This window comes from Carcharodon carcharias, chromosome 2 (assembly GCF_017639515.1).
Source record: "Carcharodon carcharias isolate sCarCar2 chromosome 2, sCarCar2.pri, whole genome shotgun sequence".
NCBI lineage: Eukaryota > Metazoa > Chordata > Chondrichthyes > Lamniformes > Lamnidae > Carcharodon > Carcharodon carcharias.
Genome location: NC_054468.1, coordinates 20,379,215 through 20,404,519, shown reverse-complemented (window position 1 = coordinate 20,404,519; position 25,305 = coordinate 20,379,215). Strand labels below are relative to the sequence as shown.

General features: G+C 45.5%; 1 protein-coding gene across 4 annotated transcripts in view; it reads right to left on the bottom strand.

Annotated features, from left to right (window-relative positions):
• Nucleotides 1-25,305, bottom strand: part of LOC121275438 (glutathione hydrolase-like YwrD proenzyme) — a 90,896-nt gene that overhangs the window by 25,082 nt on the left and 40,509 nt on the right. For 3 of the 4 annotated variants that reach the window (XR_005942423.1, XR_005942424.1, XM_041183035.1), the window contains exons 5-8: nt 14,354-14,506; nt 9,714-9,801; nt 8,258-8,429; nt 2,082-2,244 (exon numbers count right to left, since the gene is read on the bottom strand). Coding sequence is in view for 2 of the 4 variants with exons in the window: in XM_041183035.1 (XP_041038969.1) it covers nt 2,082-2,244; nt 8,258-8,429; nt 9,714-9,801; nt 14,354-14,506 (576 nt within the window). In the remaining 2 variants the exon portion in view is untranslated. The remainder of the gene's footprint in view (nt 1-2,081; nt 2,245-8,257; nt 8,430-9,713; nt 9,802-14,353; nt 14,507-25,305) is intronic. The other variant, XM_041183034.1, reaches the window with a different exon arrangement.

Genomic DNA, 25,305 nt, shown 5'->3' with positions numbered 1-25,305 from the left:
GGGACGCTTTGAAATGAAGTCATTTTTGAAGGGAAGCCACTGTTGGCATGTAGGGAACTCGGCAGCCAATTTGTGATAATGACCGGATAATCTGATTTTTGTGCTGTTCACTGAGGAATAAATATTGGCCAGGGCACTGGGAATAATTCCCCTGCTCATCTTCAAAATAGTGCCATGGGATCTTCTACATCCATCCAAGCGGGAAGATGGGGCCTCAGTTTAACATCTCATCTAAAAGAGGACATCTCTGACAGTCAATGCTCTCTCGTTCTCGGCCTTGATTTTAGGCCGCTTTGTCAGTTTGCTCCCTGCATATTGATCCCACTTGATGTACAGTAGAATAATGAAAGGAAAATCAAACCTTTAGGATACAAATTAGGAGGCTACACCAAACTGGTGCCACTGTTGGGGGAGACTAAACCTGGGCACCATAAGTATAAAACAAAAACAAAAACAAAAATACCTGGAAAAACTCAGCAGGTCTGGCAGCATCTGCGGAGAGGAACACAGTTAACGTTTTGAGTCCGCATGACTCTTCAGCAGAACTAAGGAAAAATAGAAAAGGGGTGAAATGTAAGCTGGTTTAAGGGGGGGTTGGAACAAGAAGAGCTGGATAGAGAGCCAGTGATAGGTGGAGATAACCAAAAGATGTCACAGACAAAAGGACAAAGAAGTGTTGATGGTGGTGATATTATCTAAAGGAATGTGCTAATTAAGGGTAGAAAGCAGGACGAGCAAGGTACAGATAGCCCTAGTGGGGGTGGGGTGGGGTGAAGGAATCGAAAAAGGCTAAAAGGTAGAGATAAAACAATGGATGGAAATACATTTAAAAATAATGGAAATAGGTGGGAAAAGAAAAATCTATATAAATTATTGGAAAAAGCAAAAAGGAGGGGAAAAATCGGAAAGGGGTGGGGATGGAGGAGAGAGTTCATGATCTAAAGTTGTTGAACTCAATATTCAGTCCGGAAGGCTGTAAAGTGCCTAGTCGGAAGATGAGGTGCTGTTCCTCCAGTTTGCATTGAGCTTCACTGGACCCTACTAGGCATTTTACAGCCTTCCGGACTGAATATTGAGTTCAACAATTTTAGATCATGAACTCTCTCCTCCATCCCCACCCCCTTTCCGATTTTCCCCCTCCTTTTTGTTTTTTCCAATAATTTATATAGATTTTTCTTTTCCCACCTATTTCCATTATTTTTAAATGTATTTCCATCCATTGTTCCATCTCTACCTTTTAGCCTTTTTTGATTCCTTCACCCCACCCCCACAAGAGCTTTCTGTATCTTGCTTGTCCTGCTTTCCACCCTTAATTAGCACATTCCTTTAGATAATATCACCACCATCAACACTTCTTTGTCCTTTTGTCTGTGACATCTTTTGGTTATCTCCACCTATCACTGGCTCTCTATCCAGCTCTTCTTATCCCACCCGCTTAAACCAGCTTATATTTCACCTCTTTTCTATTTTTCCTTAGTTCTGTTGAAGAGTCATGCGGACTCGAAACGTTAACTGTGTTCCTCTCCGCAGATGCTGCCAGACCTGCTGAGTTTTTCCAGGTATTTTTGTTTTTGTTTTGGATTTCCAGCATCCGCAGTTTTTTGCTTTTACCATAAATATAACATAGTCACAAATAAATCCATAAGGAATTCAGGAGAAACTTTGAATGGGAAATGCACTACCAGATACAGTAGTTGAGGTGAATGTTATAGATTCATTTATGAGGAAGCTACATTAACATCCAGATGAGGGGAGATTGAAATAGAGGATATGGTGATCGGATGAGAGTAGGCTTATGTGGAGCTTAAGCACTGGTGTTGGGCCAAAAAGCCTGTTTCTATGCTGTAATTTCTATGCAATACTCAGTCTCCTGCTCAAGCATTATCAGTCACAACCACTGACATGGTTCATGAGTTCTTAGGCTCACTGTTCCCAGATGGGTTATTTATTTCCACGGGCCACCATTCCCTATAACGCTTCAACGTATTCTCTATATATAGTCTACACAGCACTTCCTAGTTGCAGATAGCTTCCCGCTCTGTCGCAAAAGGTGTGTGGGTGCTGTTTGTCATTCTGCTCACTTGTAAGGCAAATCCACAGCCTTCTGGTACAAGTCCGGTGCCAAAGTTCGAGTAGTTGCTATTGGTGAAAGAGCAGGCACTTCCCTCCGCATCCACCGCTGTAAAGTAAACAGTGTCACCACCAGTCCCACAAGGGTTGCCATGGATAGACTGGCTGTTTATCCTAATAATCCACAAGGGGCAAAGGAAAAGAAAAACAAAAAGTCACACACCATGAGTCCTGAAAAATACATTATCTATTTTTTTTTTAATTTATGGCCAGTAAACTGAAAACAAAAACACATCCAGCATTTTGGAAAAAAAAAACGGTAGCTTAACCTAAGAGAAAGCTGATGGAAGTAAAAAGCAACCCGATTAGGACCTCGAGCAGACCCAAAGTATAAAGTCCACCACCATTTACAATTGGTTACTAATGGGTCAATACATCATTTCCACTACATGTCTCTTTGACTTGGTGTTGATACAGCTCCAAATATCAAGACTTGCAATTAATTTAAGTACATATACTTTAATCTAAGGTAAGCAATGGACCCGAGCATTCACCGGTATCTCATAAAAAAATAACTGACTGAAGCACGATTAGTCTGTAAATAACCTCATTAAATGAGGTTTTGACTTAATTTTGACCTAAATATTTGTACTTTGAAGAGGGCAAGTGCAGAGGGATTTGGGGATTCAGGTTTACACAGGAGCAGGAGTAGGTCATTCAGTGCCTTCTGCCATTCAATGGCTGATCTGTATCTCAACTTCATTTGTCCAGCTTTGCTCCACATCCCTTGACACTTTTACCTCACTTCACAAATTATCGATCGATGGCAATCCGGAAAATTTCTTGCAATTTGACCTTCAGCATGCACAGACTTAAAGAGAGTGAGATCCAGATTTTCTTAAACCTTTTTTTTTCCTTTATTCTTTCATGGGATGTGGGCATCACTGGCAAGACCAGCATTTGTTGCCCAACCCTAATTGCCCTTAAACTGAGTGGCCTGCTAGACCATCTCAGAGGGCAGTTAAGAGTCAACCATATTGCTTCAGGTCTGGAGTCACATGTAGGCCAGACCAGGTCAGGACGTCAGATTTCTTTCCCTCAAGGGCATTAGTGAACCAAATGGGTTTTTAACAACAATCGGTGATAGTTTCATGGTCACAATTATGGAGACTAGCTTTATATTCCAGATTAATTAACTGAATTCAAACTTCAACAGCTGCCATGGTGGGATTTGAACCCATGTCCCTAAGGCATTAGCCTGGGCCTCTGGAGTACTAGTTCACTGATGTCACCACAATGCCACCAATTCCCCCTAAACAATTACCATCACCCAATGTAGGGATCAAAACCATGCCCCTCAGATTAAGATCCGCATTAACTATCGACCGAGCCTGCAAGTTTGTGACCCCTTGTTTTCGAATCCTTCAAGCAAAAAGCATTTTCTGCATCGACCCTATTAAATCTCTTCATCATTTCAAAAACATTGATTAGATCTTGCTTCAGCCTTCTAAATTCAAAAGAATACAAGATCAGTTCATGCAACCAGACTGGATAATGTAACCCTTTATTGATTATTGTTTGGAGCTGTGTTTTAGCTTTTAATGATTTTATACGTGGACACCCAAATCCCCTTGTTTCTCCACAGCAGCTAGCGTCCTAGAAAATATTCCAATTTATCTTTCTCGGCTCCAAAGTGGATCACCACATTACCCTTCAGCTATCACAGAAATAACTGCTCCCTTGGTGTATCTATGTCCCTTTCCTACTATTATCTACACAAGTTACTGTGCCTCTTGGCGCACAGTCAGCTGCAAACTTGAGACATGCAAAATTCCTTCATCCAAGGCATCACAATACACAGGTCCTAGGAAACACCACTCATCATATCTCAAAGCCAGAATACATTTCCTTTATGTCTACTTTCTGATTCCTGCCTCTCAATTAATTATCAACCTATGTGGTAAGGTTACCTCCAATACAATGATTTTTGCTAATAATCTCTTCTGCATAATCTTATCAAATGCCTTATAGAAATCCATGTAGACACATTCAGAGACATTCCCCTATCCACCGTATGTTAGTCACCTCCTCAAAAACTTGATGGAGATTAGTCAGATACAACCTACCCTTCACAACTCCAAGTTTAATCTCTTTGGTCAGTTCATGTTTCTCAGTTACTCTGTCCCTGGCAACAGATTTCAGCAACTTGGCCACAAATAATGTTAAACTGATGGGTCTTATAGTTTCCTGTTTCCCCCTCCCTTCCCTGAACATAAAAGTAAGGCACTGGATACTGCAAAGGTTATGGGCCCTGACAATATACCGGCAAAAGTACTGAAGACTTGTGCTCCAGAACTTGCCGCGTGCCCCTAGCCAAGCTGTTCCAGTACAGCTACATCACTGGCATCGAACCTGCTATGTGGAAAATTGCCCAGGAATGTCCTGTACACAAAAAGCAGGACAATTGCAACCCGGCCAACTACCGCCCCATCAGTCTACTGCCAATCGTCAATAAAGTAATGGAAGAGTTGATCGACAGTGCTATCAAGCGGCATTTGCTTAGCAATAACCTGCTCACTAACGCTCGGTTTGGTTTCTGCCAGGGTCACTCAGCTCCTGACCTCATTACAGCCTTGGTTCAAACAGGGACAGCAGAGCTGAACTCCCAAGGTGAGGTGAGAGTGAGAATGACTGCCCTTTACATCACGGCCGCATTTGACAGAGTGTGGCATCAAGGAGCCCTAGCAAAACTGGAGTCAATAGAAACCAGGGGGAAACTCTCCACTGGTTGGAACCATACCTAGCACAAAGGAAGATCGTTGTCATTGTTGGAGATCAATCTCAGTTTGAGGACATCACTGCAGGAGTTCCTCAGGGTAGTGTCCTAGGCCTAACTGTCTTCAGCTGCTTCACCAATGACCATCCTTCATAAGGTCAGAAGTGGGAATGTTCACTGATGATTACATAATGTTCAACGCCATTTGCAACTCCTCAGATACTGAAGCAATCAATGTCCAAGTGCAGCAAGACCTGGGCAATATCCAGGCTTGGGCAAACAAGTGGCAAGTAACATTCGTGCCACACAAGTGCCAGGCACTGACCATCTCCAACAAGAGAAAATCTTACCTTCGCCCCAAGACATTCAATGGCATTGTCATCGCTGAATCCCCCACTATCAACACCCTGGGGGTTACCAATGACCAGGAGCTAAACTGGACTAGCTATATAAATACTGTAGCTACAAGAGCAGGTCAGAGGCTAGGAATCCTGCGATGAGTAACTCACCTCCTGACTCCCCAAAGTCTGTCCACCAACTACAGGGCACAAGTCAGGAGTGTGATGGAATATTCTCCACTTGCCTCAATGAGTACAGCTCCCACAACACTCAAGAAGCTTAGCACCATCCAGGACAAAGCAGCACCCTTGATTGGCACTCCATCTAGAAACATTCACTCCCTCCACCACCGACGCACAGTGGCAGCAGTGTGTGCCATCTACAAGATGCACTGCAGGAACTCACCAAGCCTCCTCAGGCACCACCTTCCAAACCCATGACCACTACCATCTAGAAGGACAAGGGCAGCAGACATTTGGGAACACCACCACCTGGCAGTTTCCCTCCAAGTCACTCACTATCCTGACTTGGAAATATATCACCGTTCCTTCAAAGTCACTGGGTCAAAATCCTCACACTCCATCCCTAGCAGCAGTGTAGGTGTACCTACAGCACACCGACTGCAGCGGTTCAAGAAGGCAGCTCACCATCACCTTCTCAAGGGCAACTACGGGAGGGCAACAAATGCTGACCTAGTCATCGCTGCTCACAGCCCATGAATGAATAAAAAGAAAGGATGCTATGCTTCAGTTACACATGGCATTGGTGAGAGCGAATGTCGAATATTGTGTGCACTTTTGATCTCTTTATTTAAGGAAGGATGTAAATGCATTGGAGGCGGTTCAGAAGAGGTTTACTCGATTGAAACCGGGGCAGGGTTTTATGTCCCGTGGGCGGGCGCGCGCCTGACCCGATTGGGTGTAAAATAGCGTGTGATGACATCGGGCGAGCGTCTCGATGTTATCGCGCATTCGTGCAATATTTCAGTCGGCGGGTGCGCGCGAGAGTTGGCAGCATGCCCGCCAACAATGAAGAGGCCTATTAAGGTCCTTAATCAATTAATTGAAAGCCATCTTTTGTTGCCCGTCCAAACTTACGGTTGGTGGGCAGGCGAATGGGCCAGGCGGCCTTTGGATTTTTTAGGGAACCTCATCCACAGGCAGGATGAGGTTTCCAACGTTAATCTAAAAAAAAACAAAAATTTTTTGACAATTTTTATTCTGTTTATGTTAATGTGTGAGTGAGTCTTCTGTCGGGACATTTTTTTCAGGTTTTAAAAATCTTTTATTCCTCAATTTAAAAGTGTTCAGCTCCCTGCCTTCAGGAAGCTTTCATTGTGCACTCTCCCCACGCCCATGCGCAGACTTTTGCGCTCGCGCTCCTCCCCCCCCCCCCCCAACCCCCAACCCAGCAGCGCTGAGCGGTTTTGGGGGGCCGATCGTGGGCAGCGGACCTCGACGACCTCAAAATCCTGCCCCTGGAATGAGCAGATTGCCTTATGAAGATAGGTTGGACAGGATGGACTTGCTTCCACTGGAGTTTAGCAGAGTGAGGGCTGACTTGATTGAAGTATATAAAATCCTGAATGATTTTAACAAGGTGGAAAGGATGTTTCCTCTTGTGGATGAGTCCAGAACTAGGGGGCACTGCTTTAAAATTAGGGTTCACCCTTGTACAACAGAGATGAGGAGAATTTTTTTTCTCTGGGGGTTGTGCAGCTTTGGAACTCTGCTTCAGAAGGAATGGAAGCGGGATCACTGAATATTTTTAAAGCGGAGGTAGATAGATTCTTGTTGCACAAGGGAATCAAAGGTTATCATGGGTAGATGGGAATGTAGAACTCGAAACACAAACAGATCAGTCATGGTTTAATGAATGATGGAGCAGGCTCACGGGACTGAATGTCTTTCTTATGCTCCTATTTCGCATGTTCATGTGTGCATACATTTCATCTTAAACAACAGGGTAACACTCACAATTTTCTAATCCGAAAGCACCAAAGTCCTAAAGACCTTATAGGCTGGACTGCTCATCCCCCAGCTTGTTGCCAGTTCTATATCAGACCATTTAACCTGAGACATTAAAGGTAGCACCTCAAGTGGATGAGGTTATAAAATTAGCTAACAGAATCCTGGGTTTTATAAGATGAGGCATTGACTATAACATTGAAATGTAATGGTGAATCTATATAAAACTTTAGTAAGACTACACTTGGAGCATTGCATGTAGTTCAGGGAGCACACTATAAGAAGGACAATGAGGCAACAGAGAAAGTACAAAGGAAGACTTAAAAAACTGAGGTTGTTTTTATTAGACCAGCGGACATAAATGAGGTATTATTTGAGGTATTTAAAATTATGAAGTAATGGGACAGACTAGACTGTTGATAAGTGACTGAGAATCTAGAAAAAGCAAACATAGATATAAGAATGGAAATGGTTAAATGCTATACAATGCATAATGTGAGGTTGGGCCTTGTGAGCAGAGTAGAGGTAAAGGCTCGTCACTGGCGTACAACCAGAGAGTTGGAATGGGAGTGTTGTGGAGAGTTCCTGGATTTTCATGTGATGATCTTCAGGGAACATTCACGCAGAATCTTCCCTCAGAAGAATAAATAAGTGAGATATATTCCAAAATAAACATGACTATATACTCTATATTGTGGAGATTGAGAGCTTGCTAGCTCCACACTTCATGTTCTTACCCTAGTAATTTAATCTCCTGAATCTCCTGAAGGCAAGTTCTGAAAAATTGCTCATAAATTCCCGGTGACAAAACTCCAGAATAACTATCCATCTCCTTTTCCCACTCGTAGCATTGGAACATTTGCAATCACTTTATAAACCAGCTCTTCCCCTCACAGGTTATGCAATCAAACAAACTGTTTAACAAACAAATATTCCCTTGTAATCTACAGAAGGACAAAAAGTAATTTAACGCTAATCCTAACATTTGCTAACTAATTAATTCCTAACAGGGCGGCTAATGTGGAGGGAGATTCCCTCTTTGAAGCAATGGGGACCAGGTTCAAAAAGATATGGAAGCCCTCAAATGTCAGGTTGTGAGCCTCACCTTTGCATGTTGATGAGCTCCGAGCGTTGTTTACTGTAATGCTTTGAAAGCAGCTCTTCCAGGGGCACCTTGACCTTGGCTGGATCAGTGCAGAACCAGAAACTGTCGGCAAAGCTGAGCTTCAGTACCTCAGTCAGCAGGTGAATGTAATTTGCACTGTTGTGGCCCATTTCTGGAAAGGAAGAGGAATGAGTGAATTGCAGCTGCTTCTTGGTGCCTGGCGCTTTCTCCGAGAGCTTTATCTCTTAGTATCTCCAGCTCAGCCCCGGGAACTACCTGCTCGAGCTCAGCCAAGTCTTCTGGAACAACGTGGGCAAGGAGCAAACAATAGGGATAGGGACCCAATGACAAGACAAGATTCTACTGGGCTGCCCCACCCAGTTTAATTCTCTGGAAGTGTCAGCCCAAAAATATGCAGCAGCTGCAGTTAGATAAGACAGTAAATTACAAATTCAGAAACGCCATCACGAAATAACTAAGCTGCAGTTATATTGTGCCTTCTGTGACCTCAGGATGTCCCAAAGCACTTTACAGCCAATGAGGGATGCAGGGGGTGTAATGGCATTGACACTGGATTAGTACTTCAGAGACCCAGCGTAATTCTCTAGGGACCCGGGTTCAAAACCCACCACAGCAGCTAGTAAAATTTGAACTCAATAAAATATCTGGAATTAAAAGTCTAATGATGACCAGAAAAGCATTGTTGATTGTCCTAAAAACCCATCTGGTTCACTAATGTCTTTTAGAGAAGAAAATCTGCTGTCCTTACCTGGTCTGGCCTACATGTGACTTCAGACCCACAGCAATGTGGTTGACTTTTAAATGCCCTCTGAAATGGCCTAACAAGCCACTCAGTTCTCAAGGGCAATAAATGCTGGCACAGCCAGCGATGCCCACATCCCATGAACAATGAAAAAAGGCGCTTCTGTAATGTAGCAGCCAATTTGTACATAGTAGGATCTCACAGTCAGCAATGGTTTAATGAGGAGATCAGCTGTTTTAGTGATGCTGGTCAAAGGGTAAATATAGACAAGGGCACCAAGGAGAAATCCCCTTCTCTTCCTTGTAATAGCATGATAGGGTTTTTCACATCTACATGAGAGGGCAGAGGGACCCTCAGTTTATTGTCTTATCTGAAGGGCAGCACCTCTGACAGGAAGAGAACGAACTGGAAATTAGCACCTTGCAGTTTGCACAACATCCTGGGAATCAGACAATGATGAAATTGCTGTAGCTTCGTTCTCAGGTACTAACTCCCTCCAAATCCAAAACCCTCTCTGCATTATAACCTCCTTGAGACCAGTTACATGTCACCGAATAATATTTCATCATGAATATTTTAAGATTGATTGTGCGACTGGGTGCACCCAAAGAGGATTGGCTCTGACGGAGCGATCAAGTCACCGATCTGCAGGCTTCGCGCCTTGGTCACTCTCAAAGTCTTTTAGTATCCTACCTTTGATGTTAAAGTTCTCCAGCATGTTTAATGCCATTAGAGCAGTGATTCCCTGTCCATTTGGAGGAAGCTCCCAGATCCTCAATCTCTAAAGTCAGAGGGAAAATGAAGTAGACAATAAACAACCTTTCCCAACTTCTTGTCTTTTTAATCATTCAAGTAAAATCTCTTGACCCTGCCAAGTAAAGCTATTTTTAAAAAAAAATTACAGAATTATAGAATCTAGCGCAAATGGAGGTCATTCGGCCCATCGTGATTGTGTCTGTTCTTTGGTAGAGCTATTCAATTAATCCCACTCCCCTGCTCTTTTTCCACTTCCCTTATATTTTCTTTCAAGTACCTAACAAATTCCCTTTTGAATGTTATTATTGAATCTGCTTCCACCCCACTTTCAGGCAGCGCATTCCAGATCACAACTCACTGTGTAAAAAAACATTTCATCGTCCTCTGATATAGTACTTTTGCTAAACACCTTAAATCTATGCCCACTGGTTTCCAATCTTCTGCCACCTGAAATGCTTTTGCCTTATTTAGTCTATCAAAACGATTCATGATTCTGAGCACCTCTATCAATTCTCCTCTCAACCTTCTCTGCTCTAAGGAGAACAATCCCAGCTTCTCCACATAACTAATGTCCCTCAACCCGCATACCATTCCAGTAAAGCTTTTCTGCACCCTTTCTAAGGCCCTGACATCCTTTCTAAAGTGTGATACCCAGAACTGAACAATCTAGTTGAGGTCTAGCCAGTTTATAAAGATTTAGCATAACTTGCTTGCCTTTTTACTCTATATCCAGAGCCAAATGGTTCAATAGCAGAACCAACATAGTGATCAGTATGCGTCTCTTATGGGTCTCTTGTGGATAGACACGTGTAGCTATAGGATCTATATTTCAAAAATTATGTCTGCATGTACTTCATGTTAACTTTTTTCTTTGTCCACATTTATAATGTACAGGGCCTATGTAAACATGTTACACTATAATTACCTCCTCCTACCACAAGAGGTGCTGTAGCACTTAACATGCCAGGAAGGTTAAGTTACATCACAACAAGTTTACAAAAGCAGTTTCCATTATAACTGTAAACACAGGAATTTGGAATGGAAATACTAAAATAGGGACAAAACAATTGAACGGCCTCTGCAGAACCTGATCCAGCTGTCTCCCACTTTACCTTCAGATTACACGTGCTCTTGACTCCTACACCAGTGCAGTTCAGCAGGCGTTGTGTTCATTATTATTCGTTGGATTTACACTTCTCACCAATTGTTCATTATCTTGATAATCAGCCTAAGTAAGCTTACTCATGCACACTTAACGATTGATCAGTTTATACATTGTTATGTAAATGTTGTTATATAAATGTATATACAATCGCCACAACAAATACTACCGCAGCAATTTCCTGCAATATGTATCAGTACTTGGTTCTTTGCAAGAGGAAACTGCATAACAAGTTAAAACATTATAGCAGATATTTTCCACGGATTTTAATTTGAAAAAATTCATACTCATATCTCCAAGCATATTTACAAGCTGATACAACTAAAATGTTTAGGGCATTATCGGGGAAATGGACAAGGAACATGCTTGCACCTGTGACAAAAGCAAAATACTGCAGATCCTGTAAATCTTAGAGAAAAGTAGAAAATTCTGGAAATACGCATCAAATCAGGTAGGATCTCTTGTCAGCCAATTACAGTGAGAACTGGTCACTGACCCGAAATGTTGTGGAACCAATTAAGGATAAAGCTATTTTAGATCTAGTATTTTGCCAAGAGTCAGAGTTAATTAGTAATGTCACCAAGGCTCCTTCGACTGCACCTTCCAAACCCACGACCACTACCATCTATAAGGCCAAAGGCAGCAGAGAGATGGGAACACCGCCACCTGGAAGTTCTCCTCCAAGTCACTCACCATCCTGACTTGGAAATACATCGCTGTTCCTTCACCGTCGCCTGGTTAAAATCCTGGAACTCCCTTCCTAACAGCACCCACACCACACGGACTGCAGCGGTTCAAAAAGGCAACTCATTACCACCTTCTCAAAGGTGACTAGGGATGGGCAATAAATGTTGGCCCAGCCAGCGAAGCCCATATCCCATGAATGAATAAAAAACAAAGGTATGGTGGTAAATAAACAGCAGGAAACATTGAAAGAAACAATACGAAATGGTCAACAAAATTACATTCCATTGCAAAATAAAAGTTCAGCTAGAAAGATCCATCCATGGTTTACTAAGGAGGTTAAGGATAGTATTAGATTAAAAGAAAAATTTATAATGTTGTAAAGAATAGTAGCAAGTCTAAGAATTGGGAGTGTTTTCGAAACCATCAAAAGGGCCATCAAAAAGTTGAAAGGGGAAAAAATAGAATGAGGATAAATTATCCAGGAAAATGAAAACGGGTATGTAAAAAGGAAGAGAGTAGCTAAAGTAAACATTGGTCCCTTAGAGACAGTAACAGGAAAAATTATAATGGAGAATGAGTAAATGGCAAAGACATTGAACAAATCTGTCAGTCTTTACAGGAGAAGACACAAGTTACATACCAGAATTAGAGGGTAACCTAGCAATTAATAAGAGTCCGAAAATTAAGATAATTAATATCAGCACAGAAAAATGTACTGGAGAAACTCAAAGAACTAAAACCCAACAAAGTTACAGGACTTAATGGCCTACATTCTAAGGTTCTAAGAGAGCTAGCTGCAGAGATAGTGAATGCGCTGGCTGTAATTTTCCAAAATTCCCGAGATTGGAACAACCCCAGCAGATTGGAAATTAGCAAATTTGACACTGTTGTTCAAGAAAGGAGGGAAGTACAGACCACTTAGCCTGACATCAATCATGGGAAAGTGCTGGAATCTATGATTAAGGAAGTTAGTAAAGCATGGGATAATTAGAACAAGTCAACACTGTTTTACAAAAAGGAAATCCTGTTTGACAAATTAATTAGACTTTTTTTTGATGTAAATAGTTGGGGAGATAAAGGGAATCAGTAGATGTAGAAGACTTGGACTTATTTTTATTCACTCATGGGTGTTGCTGGTCAGGCCAGCAATTGTTGCCCATCCCTAATTGTCCTTGGTCAGAAGGCAGTTAAGAGTCAACCTCGCTACTGTGGGTCTGGAGTTATTTCTTCCCCTAAAGAACATTAGTGAACAAGCTGGGTTTTTACAAGAATCGTTTTGTTGTCCTCATTGGTCTTTTAATTCCAGATTTTTTGATGAATTCAAATTCCACTTTGGGCTGTGGTCGCATTCGAACCCAGGTTTCCAGAGCATTACACTGGGTCTCTAGGATACTAGTCCAATGACAATACCACTATGTCGCCGCCTCCCCCGTAAGGCATTTAATAAGGTGCCACACAAGAGGTTAATGCACAAGATAAGGGCTCATGGAGTTGGGGGTGATACATTAGCATGAATAGAGAATTGGCTAAAGGACAGGAAGCAGACAGTGGAGGTAAACAAGGCATTTTCAAGTTGGCAGACTAGTGGAGGATCAGCGCTGGAGCCTCAGCTATTTGTAATCAATATTAATAATTTAGATAAAGAGATGGAGAGTAATATATCTAAGTTTGCTGATGATACAAAGAGAGATGGGAATGCCAGATGTGAGGAGGACATAGGAGGCTGCAAAGAAATATAGACAGGCTAAGTGAGTGAGCAACAAAGTGGCAGCTGGAGTGAAATGTGGCAAAGTGTGACTATTCGCTTTGGTCATAAGAATACAAAAGCAGATGTATTTTTCAAAAAGGAATGAAACTTCTAAATGTCGGTGTTCAGAGGCACTTGGGTGCATTCGTATAAGGGACACAAAATGTTAGTATGCAGGCGCAGCAAATGACCAGGAAAGTAAATGGCATATTGGCCCTTAATGCAAGGGGAGTACAGGAGTAAAGAAGTCTTGCAACATTTGTATGGGGCTTTGGTGAGACCATACTTGGAATACTGTGCGCAATTTTGGTCTCCATATTGGAAGCGGTACAGCGAAGGTTCACTAAATTGGTATCTTTTGAGGGCTGTCCTACGATGAGAGGCTGAGTAAACTGGGCGGAGTTTAGAAGAATGAGAGGTGATCTCACGGAAATACTCAAGATTATGAAGGGCTTGACAGTGTAGATATTGAGATGTTGTTTCCTGTAGCTGTGGAACCTAGAACAATGGGGCACAGTTTCAGGATAAGGGAGTGGCCATTAAGGACTAAGCTGAGGAGAAATTACTTCACTCAAAGGGTTACGAAACTTTAGAATTCTTTGCCCCAGAGGGTTGAGAAGGCTCTATTGTTGAGTATATTTAAGGCTGAGATAGACAGATTTTTTGGTCTCTCCGGGAATCAAGGGACATGGAGTTGAAACCCAAGAGCAGCCGTGATTGTACTGAATGGCGGAGCAGACTCCACGAGCTGTTTGGTCTTCTGCTCTTATTTCTTATGTTCTTAAAATGTTAATTGAATTTCTCTCTCCCTGAATGCTGCCTGACCTGCTGAGTATTTCCTGCATTTTCTGCTTATGTTTTACCTTTCCATTTGATCTGTGCTATCTCTGACTGAACACAGTTCACCATAAGAACTCAGTTCTTCCTCATCTTGATTATCGCTAAAAGGGCATATCAGGAAACATAAATCAAGGCACTTACTTTATAGTCCGTGAAGGATGGTGTAACTTCTGTGCTGGTGTGCTCCTTTAGATCATCGAGATTCATCACTCCACCATTCCGCTGAATGATTTCGACAATGGCTCTTGCTATTCTGCCCTCGTAGAACCCTCTCTTGTCAAACTGAGCCAGTTCCTTCATGTGAAACACAATACACACCTACTTGAGAAACCTGCCGCTGTAAAAATGTGTCCAGTAAAAAAAGTAGAAAGGCTCCTGATTGAGTAGGAAAGACATCAATATTGTCAACACTATGTCCAAGAGCTGCAATTCTAACTGATGTCTGGCTCGAAAGCCACGTAATGAGTTTCTGATTTCAATCATAAGAAATAGGAGCAAGAGTAGGTCATTTGGTCCCTCGATCCTGCTCTGCCATTCAGTAAGGTCATGGCTGATCTGGCTGAATTTATATATTCTTCATCGGATGGTGGACATTGCTGGCAAAGCTAGCATTTGTTGCCAATCCTTAATTAACCTTGAACTGACTGGCTTGCTCGGCTATTTCAGGGGGCAATTAAAAGTCAATTACATTGCTGTAGGTCTGGAGTCACATGTAGGCCAGACCAGGTAAGGATGGCAGATTTCCTTCTTTGAAGGACAAACCAGATAGGTTTTTGCAACAATTGATGATAGTTTCACAGTCGGCATAATATTCCAGATTTATTAGTTGAATTTAAATACACTACATCCACTTGATCCACCCTGCTTGCTACAACCTCAAAAAACTCTAATGAATATGTCAACTACAATTTCCATTTCAGAAAACCATGTTGACTCTGCCTGATTGTATTATGATTTTCTAAATGTCCAGTTACTACCTCCGTAATAACAGATTCCTGCATTTTCCCAAAGACAGTTGTTATGGAAAACTGGCGTATAGCTTCCTGCTTTCTGCCTTCCTCCTTTCTTGAATAGAAGTGTTATATTTGCAGTTTTCCAATTTGCTGGGTCCTTTGTGGAATCTAGGTAATTTTGAGAGATTAGGACTAGTTGCTGTCAGCAGTCCCTTGGGAATCAAGGATGGCGTCCATCAGGCTTGGTGAGACTTCAGGTGACTGAGGGGCCCAATTCTGGATCCACATGTTCTTCGGCATTGGGGACACGTTGTTGCGCAGGGGAGTGGAAATCGCAGCCCCGGGTTGGCTTTCCTCTCCTTCCTCTGCAGCCACCATTCCACCTCGCTGTGGAGTCGCTGAGCCTCGAAGTGCCTTGCGCCTTGATGGACCAGGTGTTACCATGCCAAGGATCGGCAGCATTCTCCTCCCAGTCACTGGTGTTAATGTCTCCGTGCTTTAGGGCGACCTTGAGCGTATCCCCATGCCTTCTTAGTTGGCCGCCCTTTGAGCATTAGCCAATGGGGAGTTGTGAGAAGAGAACCTGCCGAGGAAGGCGGTGTTTGGGCATCCGGACGCATTGGCCCATCCATCAGAGTTGGTTCCGCAGGAGCAGGGCTTCAATGCTGGTAGACACAGCTTCAGGGAGGATGCTCGCGTTAGTCCAGTGGCCCTCCCATTTCATCTCCAGGATTCGACACAAGCACTGCTGATGGGAGCTTAATGTGGTGTCGGTGGACAGTCCAAGTTTCGCTGCAGTAGAGAGGGTTAGTCAACACAACGGCCTTACAAACCAGAATGTTTATTGACTTCCAAAGATCCCTGTTGTCAAACACACGTTGGCGCAGCTTGAAGAAGGCAGCACTGGCACAGTTGACTCGGTGTTGGACTTCCTCTTTGATGTTAGGGAGAGGTGGCTGCTGAGATAAGGGAAGTGCTGCACACACTCCAGAGCTACCCCATTTGTGTGGGTGGTGCAGGGGATGTTCAACTGGCCAAGGGAAGGTTGGTGAAGTACCTTCGTCTTGGCGATGTTTAAGGGCAGGCCAAGCCTCTTATATAAGGTATTGAAGAGGTCAAATGTCCTTTGCATGTCCTGTACAGGGTGAGCCATTGCGCAGCAGTCATCTGCAAACTGAAAGTCGTTGATGTCCATGGTGACAAGTTTTGTTTTTGCCCGGAAGCGACCAAGGTTGAGGAGCTTCCCATCCAGACAATACTGAATGCTGGCACCAGGCGGTAGCTCATCTCGGGTGAGGTGGGCAATGACGACCAGGTAAATGGCGAACAAGGTGGGGCGATCACACAACCTTGTTTGACCCCGGTCCAATGTGAAAGATGTCAGTTTCAGATTCTCCGCTCAGGACAGTGGCGGCCATGTTGTCATCCAGGAGTCTCAGGGTGGTAACAAATTTCAACAGGAAACCAAAGCGTTGGAGGACAATCCATAGAGCTTCACGATTTAAAGAATCAGGTGCCTTGGTCAGGTCAATGAAGGTGTGGAACAATTTTTGATTTTGCTCCCGACATTTTTCCTGGGTCTAGCCACAAGGACCAGGTCCGCAGTACCCCGGGATGTTCGGAAGCCACGCTGGGTTTCCAGGAGGATCTCCTCAGCGACCAGACGAAGGCGGTTCAGGAGGATTCAGGCCAGGATCTTACCCATGATAGACAGGAGGGAACTCCCCCTGGAGCTTTTGCGCAGGTATCTTGAGTTACTCTCAGTGTGCCTGGATGGAAATGGCATCAGTGATGGGCACTTGCTCCCATCTCAGTCCCGGGTCCTTCAGTGCTGCAATGTTCAGCTTTCTCCAGGCGGCTTTTTGGGCCCTCTGGTATCATGGCGCCAGGCAGATGTTCATCACCGAGTGCACAAGTCAAGGGTACATCCAGCAACATTCAGAGCCCTTCATTGCCCTCGTGACAACCACATCCCTCAGGTCTCTGCCCCGGACCTCAGGTGCCTGCACATGGTCTTGAGCTGGTTCTTCTGGCAGAAGACCATGCTCATCACAATCAGACCGTATTGGCCTCATTTAGTCAAGAGTAGGATGCCATTGCCATTGACCATCCCCTGGCCATTCTTGCCGCTAGTTCCACTCCAGATTTCATAGTCACATCCAATCGGGCATTAAAGTCACCTAGGAGGATGACCTTGTTGCTCCTGGGGATGGAAGCAAGGACGTCATCGAGATCGGAGTAAAACCTCTCCTTGACTTCACGTTCGGAACCTTAAATCGGGGCACGTGCGCTGATGACAGTGGCTCATTGGTTACGGCTGAGATGCAAGCGTAGGGTCATCAGCCTCTCACTGACCCCCTCAAGAGGAGTTCGGAGAGCACAGCAGCTATCTTCTTCCTCATGGCTAAACCGACTCCATGGGTGCAGGGGTCACGGTCTGACTTCCCTCTCCAGAAGGCAGTGTGCCCTCCACTGGCCTCCCTCAGCCTGCCCCTCCCCCAGCGAGCTGGATTTCGCTAAGAGCAGCGATGTCGATGTTGTATCTCGCTAGCTCCCAGGCCAGGATGGCAGTTCATCTTTCCGGGCGATCCCCCTTTGGGTTGTCAGCAAGTGCTCTCGCATTCCAGGTTCTGAAGTTTAGCTTTTTCTTATCCCAACCGTAGAGATGGTGATCCCGCTGGGTGCGGTTTCCCATCCAGGAGAAATTGGGCAGCCTATTTTGGGGGCACCTTTTCTAGCCCCCTCCCCGTTTGGGGGCGAACAGAGGGTATCCTGAAGAGGAATGCTCCGTCGAAAGGCACCCCTGTCCTGACAACCGCCACCTGTGTGCGGAATCTGGCCTGGGGGGCCTCCAGGTATCACAGCCCTGCCCCGTCACCAATCCTCCCCCGCCACAGGGATTTTCACCTGCGAAGCACTTTGAGACATTTGGCTACTTTAAGATTTATAGAAATGCATGTTGCTGTTACTTAACAATATTTAAACTCAATTCACTCAACATCCCACAGACCGGTCAAAGTTACATGAATCAGAAAACCTGTCAAGGGTTATAGGTGAAGGGAGGGTGGGCCGAAAATGGCTCCTGGGCCCTTAAGTGGTTCAATAGCAGCCCACTGGGCAGCCATGCCACTGAGGCTCCCACCACTGGTAAAATGCCATGGCAGTGGGAAGAATTTGGGCTCCCCTCCTGACATCATCTCCCCCCCACCCCCCACCCCCCAAACCCCCACCTCCAACCCCCCCGCCCCAGCTAGATTACCAGCCCTTCCACCTCCCAGCCCATCTTCTTAGGACCGGGAAATTTCAGCAGAAGTGTTTCACTTCATCAGTCAGAGTTTGAACCTATGGTCTCACATGAAGAAAAAGTCAAAATTTAGTATTCATAAATCTGCCAACAGTTTCTACATATCTTATGTAACGAAAAATTTTCCAGCTCCACTTTAACTGCCATCAGAACAGTGTCAACCAAATACTATTCACTCCAGGAATCCTGACAGGACTATTAAAATCTAGAATAGAAAGCAAAAGAACATTCTGGCTGGTAAAATGCGCCTTCTCAATCTCTAAACTGAAGCTCCATCATTCGTTTTTACGCTCGTAATTTTACTTTCATCAAGACTGAATATCACATATAAACATCAAGCCAAGTAATACTTGTGGTTCTTCTTGACTGCTCCCCTCCAAGGCACTTACATTTTTAAATTCATTCATGGCAGGTGGACATTGCTGGCTAGGCCAGCATCTATTGTCCATACCGAATTCTCCTTGAGAAGGTGGTGGTGAGCCACTTTCTTAAATTGCTGGAAGCCATGTGGTGTAGGTGTACCCACAGTGCTGTTGAGGAGGTGGGTTCCAGGATTTTGTCCCAGTGACAGTGAAAGAATGGCGATATAATTCCAAGTGCAACTTGGAAGTGAACTTGTATAGGTGGTGGTGGTTCCCATGCGTCTGCTGCCCTTGTCCTTCTACAGGTTGCAGTTTTGGATGGTATTGTCAAAGAGCATGGGCAAGTTATTGCAGTACATCTTGTATACAGCACACAATGCTGCCACTGTGCACCATTAGTGGGGGGAGAGCATATTTAAGGTGGTGGATGGGTGCCACTCAGGTGGGCTGCTTGTCTTGCATGGTGTCAAGCTCTTTGAGTACTGCTGGAGCTGCACTCATCCAGGCAAATGGAGGGTGGTGTGTCACATTGCTGGACTGCTTTACTATCTTAGGAGCTGTGAATGGTACTGAACACTTGTGCAAATCAGTGAACATCCCCACTTATAAAGATGGAAAGCGGGAGGACACCTCCGTAAAGGATCCCCCAACCGGGACCTCCACCGCTGGACAGCAACAAGGCCAGGGTGTGCCCGGGCAGCGGGCGAGGGGGAAGAAATGAAGGGTGCACAGCAGCAGCCCATACAGGAAACCCCTCCGCACCATGCTAAAGGACGCGACTCAGGTTGCGGGGCACCTGCTCCTGAGGGAGGGTTCGGGGCTTGGGGGCCAATGTGGAATTCCATCCGAACAGGAGTACGCTCGGACGGAAGACCTGTGCCACCTCGAGGCCCAGTATGATGTCGGGGCCGAGCACGACTGCCCTGAGGTGTTGAATGGCATTGGCCGCGAGCTGGATGTCCATGGACGCATGATGCGCCAGCTCCTGAGGAAACATCCAGCCCACTCCTCCGCCAACCAGCACCTCCCCGATCCTGGTCACCCCGGCAGCCACAGCCCTCCTCTCCACCAGCCACTGAAAAGGACGGAGGTGCAGATTCCTGAGCAGCGGCTCTCTGACGATAGCCACTACTCCTGATGGGGGAGAGCTGCGTCGCGAGGCGACCATGTTCCAGACTTTGATCAGTTCCTGGTAAAAGACAGGCAACGCCTGCAAAGAGCCACGAAGGCCCTTCAGGTCTATAAACAGGAGCTGCACATTAAGAAGACATAGTTGCACAGTCTGGGCACGGATGTTAATCACTTATACATAATGTTCACTGTTGTAAATAAACTCCCAAGAATGTCTCCCTGCCTATGGCTCCTTGTTCTGATGAGCAATGTTCTTGTCACTCAGATGTGAAACCTTTCTGCACAAGATAAAGGTGTCTCAGTCCAGGGCCTCTTCCCTGTGCTTTGTGCAGCCTTCAGACCAACATGATGATCCGGCCTCACACTTCCTGGACACATTACTGATGCCTGCACCTCGACGGTGCTTGTCATTGCTGTCAGAATATCATGGGCAGGCATCTTAGAGTTCCATCATTCTCTCTGTGTGCTCTCAGCACCTTTAAGGTGGGGCTGACCCCCATCTCTTCAACATCTGTGACCAATGATGTTGTGCTCCTTAAGGGGTCAGATGCTGAAGGTGGACAAAGGATGAGGTGTTTTTAAAGTTTTTTGGCTGCATCTCCATGATAAGACTCTGATCACAGAGCGCAAGCGAGCTGCCCTCGGCCAGTCAGGAATCAGACATTCTCAGGGGCTATGTGAAGATCAATGGAGTGTCCTCACTGCATGTCATCATCATCCTCTAAAAATCTACCAGCTAGGAGGACCTCCCTGGTGCACCTGTCTCGTCTGCCCAGTGCGAGGGCCTCATCCCCGTCATCGTTGCCTTCAAGGACCTCCTCACCCTCATCCCCATTGGCATCCTCCTCATCTGAGGAGATCTCCAGCTCTCCATCTCCTCCTCAGCCAGCTCCTCTCCCTGTTGCATCGCCAGGTTGTAAAGGGCGAGCAGGCGATGACGATGTGTGACACCCTCTGTGGACTATATTGCAGGGCTCCACCAGACCAGTTCAGGCACCAGAACCTCATCTTCAACATCCAGCTGGTCTGCTCCACCAGGGTGCGAGTTGCAGCATGAGCCTCATTATACCTTTGCTGTGCTGCAGCCTGAGGCTGCCGCACGGGTGTCATCAGTCACGTCCTCTGTGGGTAGCCCTGGTCCCTGAGGAGACATCCCTGCAGCCTCTGTGGACTCTGGAAGACGTCAGGGATCTGTAACTAACTAAAATGTAGGAATTGTGCACACTCCCTGGAAACCGTGTGCAGACCTGCAGGATGCGTTTGTGGTGGTCGCACACCAGCTGCACATTCAGCAAATGCAATCCCTCGCGGTTGACATAGTAGACCATGTACTGCGACAGAGATTTGAGCGCCACATGAGAGCAATCGATGGCACTCTGCACCTGTGAGAAACCCGAGATCTGCGCAAATCCAATCGCTCTTGCATCCTGGCTGTCCTGGTCCCGGGCGAAATGCACAAAGTTGTGTGCCCTCGCGAAGATGGCATCCGTGACCTCATCGATACATTTGTGGGTGGAGGCTTGTGATATCCCTCAGAGGTCACCTGTGGAGCCCTGAAAGGAGCCACTGGCAGAGAAATTGAGCGTCGCTGTCATTGGTAGTTGATGCCCTCCATGTCCCCATGGTACCAAATCCCACAGTAGTTGGCAGATGTGACCAACCAGTTGCCCAGACATGTGCAGTCTTCGGCGATACTGACTCTCAGTCATCTGCAGGAATGAAAGGCTAACTAGGGTCTAACTAGGCGCTGACCAGCGATGGCTCGCTGTGGCTCTTCGGCAGCATGTGTGGGAGCCCCAGCCACCCCTCCTTCCTGAGGTTGCTGCTCCAATGTCCGCGCAGCCAGGAGCCTCAGTCGCTCTCAGTTCAGTCGTCTTCACTCTCTGTAAGCTAAAAGGCATGTAGCTAGACCACCAGGCTCCATGATCCTGATACACCCCTCCTGCAGGATGAAAGAGAGAGACACTTGGCTAGTATGGATGTACTAAGAACCTGTGCCGGTAAAGTCTGAAGGCCCCTTAATGCATTCCGGAGAGTGCTGGCCACCACTTGGATACCCAGAGATCAGTGCACTTCATGGCTGCCCGAAACCCCACCTGCCTCCACCCCACTCCACCTGACCGAGTGGCAGCAGCTTTGCCCACTGGACTGCATGCTGTGCTCTCAGCTCAGGCGCAGGCATTCTCCTAACCCGCGCTACAAGGCTGCACTGTTAGCTTGAACCATCGATGGGCAGAGAGGGCAATCGCAAACTGGTTTCACAAAGTCAACGAAAGCGATTTTTGGCCTTCTCTCCATATCGTCCACTCACGCCACCAAACATGCCCGACGCTAGCTGGTACGGACAATTCCGCCTGTTAAGTTTTTCCAGCAGCTTCTGTTTTTATTTTGGCTTTTCATTGCAATCTGGTAGTTTCATGATCACCATTACTGACACTAGCTTTTTAATCCTAATGCATTTGCTATATGTTGTCATGTTTTGTTTTATGATTCTCCTGTGATGTGGCTTTGGATGTTTTATTACATTTAAAGGTGCTCTATAAATAACATGTTGTTTATTCAATTAACTCATTTGGTTAACTAATTTGAACTAATCTTTCCAGATCATTTGTCCATACTACTCCAGTCACATAATCACTACGCTACCACATCTGTCTTAGCCCAAAAAAATGTGCCGGATCCTAAAAATAAACATCTTTTTTATTCTTCTCAACACTCCCCTTTCGCTATTATTGTCTCTCTCATGCTGAACTTTCTTTTTTCTATCCTGTGGGGCTTGACAATGCTCCAATAATTGAAAAGGCATTCGCAGGCTGAATTGACAATAGCTGGTTCCACTTTGCCCCGACATTAACCTTTGAAAAGAGTGCTCGTACTGCAACTGAGAGGCATTTCCCCATCCCCACACCAACCAGCTTGGAGGCAGCTGTTTTTCCTTTAAGCAGCATGGCCAGTTTGAGTATATCACGTTTTGGATGACTCTGTCCTCTTGAGCTCACACTCATAACCGTAACTGTTTCATTTAGAACTCTTACAATCAGAAGGTATGAGGGGGGAACCATCGGTCTGTGTTGGACTGTCCCCAGCTCCAGAGCAATACGTAACCTCACTGTCATGCCCAGAGCCTGAAACTTATTTCCAAATACATTTCTAATTAGCGGTTACGATGACGCAGCAAGGACAATGAGGTGTAATCCATCACGGGGAATATAAATACACCTTAGAGACAAGTTACAGACTGGTACTGCCATTCTATAAAGGTTAATCATTGTCAAGTGACACAGCTGACAACTAAGTGGACATAGTTTCAGTGGTTTCAATGTAAATGATTTAAAAAATTCAATATCGCAATAAAAAGCACATTCAGATAATAAGCTTTAGCTGCTAAAGGTCCCCTTTAGTAGCTGTAACTAATGACCACTGGAACCTTTTGGAGTGCATATCAATGTTCAAGGAACACATTCCCAGTTTACAGGTTGCCAAAATGACACTAAAAGGTGAAGGAGCTTTAGTGCCATGCCCATTGTGTTACAGCAAGGAACAATCGTTCCATTGATTAACTTCAGAAATAAACTGATCCAAGAGTTGTGTCAATCACCCGTTAGAAGGCCGGAAATTGGAGCAGAACCTGGTTCCTCCAGTCTGCATATTTGTACATTTATCGATCAACCATCATTGCTAAAACAGACCATCTGGCCATTATCACCTTGCTGTTTGTGGGCTCTTTCTGGGCGCAAATTGGCACGTTTCCCACATTACACTAGTGACCACCCTTCAAAGGTGCTTCATTGGTTGTCAAGTGCTTTGGGGTGTCCTGAGGTCATGAAGGTGCTATATAAATACAAGTGCTTTCTGTTTTTCAATTCAGTCCATACAGTGTAAAAACAATTTAAAATAGAATGCTTAAAGACATTTTATAAGGAGACAGGTGGACAGAAAGCAGGACATGAGAGGCTTGACAGAGAGCATAGTCAAGTTGGCACATTCTGGGAAAGTGTTTTGCTGAAGGGAAGAAAGGTAGCAAGCGGCTCAGGGAGAGAGTTCTTGAATGCAGGTATGTACTGGTTGAATGGTCTAACACCAAGAGCGGGACAGAAAAGCAAAGGGAGAGGGGCAGTTGGCCAGAATCAGAAGGTGGTCCAGGCTGGAGTGTAGTATTGGGTGAGATTGCAGAGGTAGGAAGGAGAAGAATCATGAAATAATTTGAATATAAAAGGCAAGAATTTCAGAACCAATACATTAGTCAGCAAGGAGACAATGTAGGCTAGTCAGGGCAAGAGTGGCAAGTGAGGAAATCTTGTGTGGGATAATCTCGGTATCAAAGAGATCTGGATGAGTTGGAGTTTTTGAAGATAGTGCTGGAGGGGCACATGAGAAACTGAGTCACGAGGCTGATGCAGCGCAAAAGATATGAATGAACCAATTCTTTGAGCAGATAAGGTTTACACGTAATTAATTTGTTACATTTCAATATGATTCACGAGGAAATAATGACCAACAGTAAGCTATACTGCATTGCAACAACACCAGTGATGTAAGGAACAACACCCTTTTATGATTGCCTGTGTAAATGCACTTTGATAAGAGTTTTATTATCCATCAACAAATCTGCAGGTAATTGTCCATGGAGTCCCTCTGTGCTCTTGCATTGTTTCCAGTTCCTTTTTTGGAACTTCTTGTGCCAGAACTCCTCCATGGACACCTCCGCACACCCTATCGCACACCCGGTCCTCCACACACCCTATCGCACACCCGGTACTCTACACACGCTATCGCACACCCGGTACTCCACACACGCTATCGCACACCCGGTCCTCCACATACCCCATCTCACACCCAGTCCTCCACATACCCCATCACACACCCGGTCCTCCACATACCCCATCTCACACCCAGTCCTCCACACACCCCGTCTCACACCCGGTCCTCCACACACGCTATCGCACACCCGGTCCTCCACATACCCCGTCTCACACCCGGTCCTCCACAAACCCCGTCTCACACCCGGTCCTCCACAAACCCCATCTCACACCCGGTCCTCCACACACCCTATCGCACACCCGGTCCTCCACACACCCCGTCTCACACCCAGTCCTCCACACACCCTATCGCACACCCGGTCCTCCACACACCCCGTCTCACACCCAGTCCTCCACACACCCTATCGCACACCCGGTCCTCCACACACCCCGTCTCACACCCAGTCCTCCACACACCCTATCGCACACCCGGTCCTCCACATACCCCATCTCACACCCAGTCCTCCACATACCCCATCGCACACCCGGTCCTCCACATACCCCATCGCACACCCGGTCCTCCACATACCCCATCGCACACCCG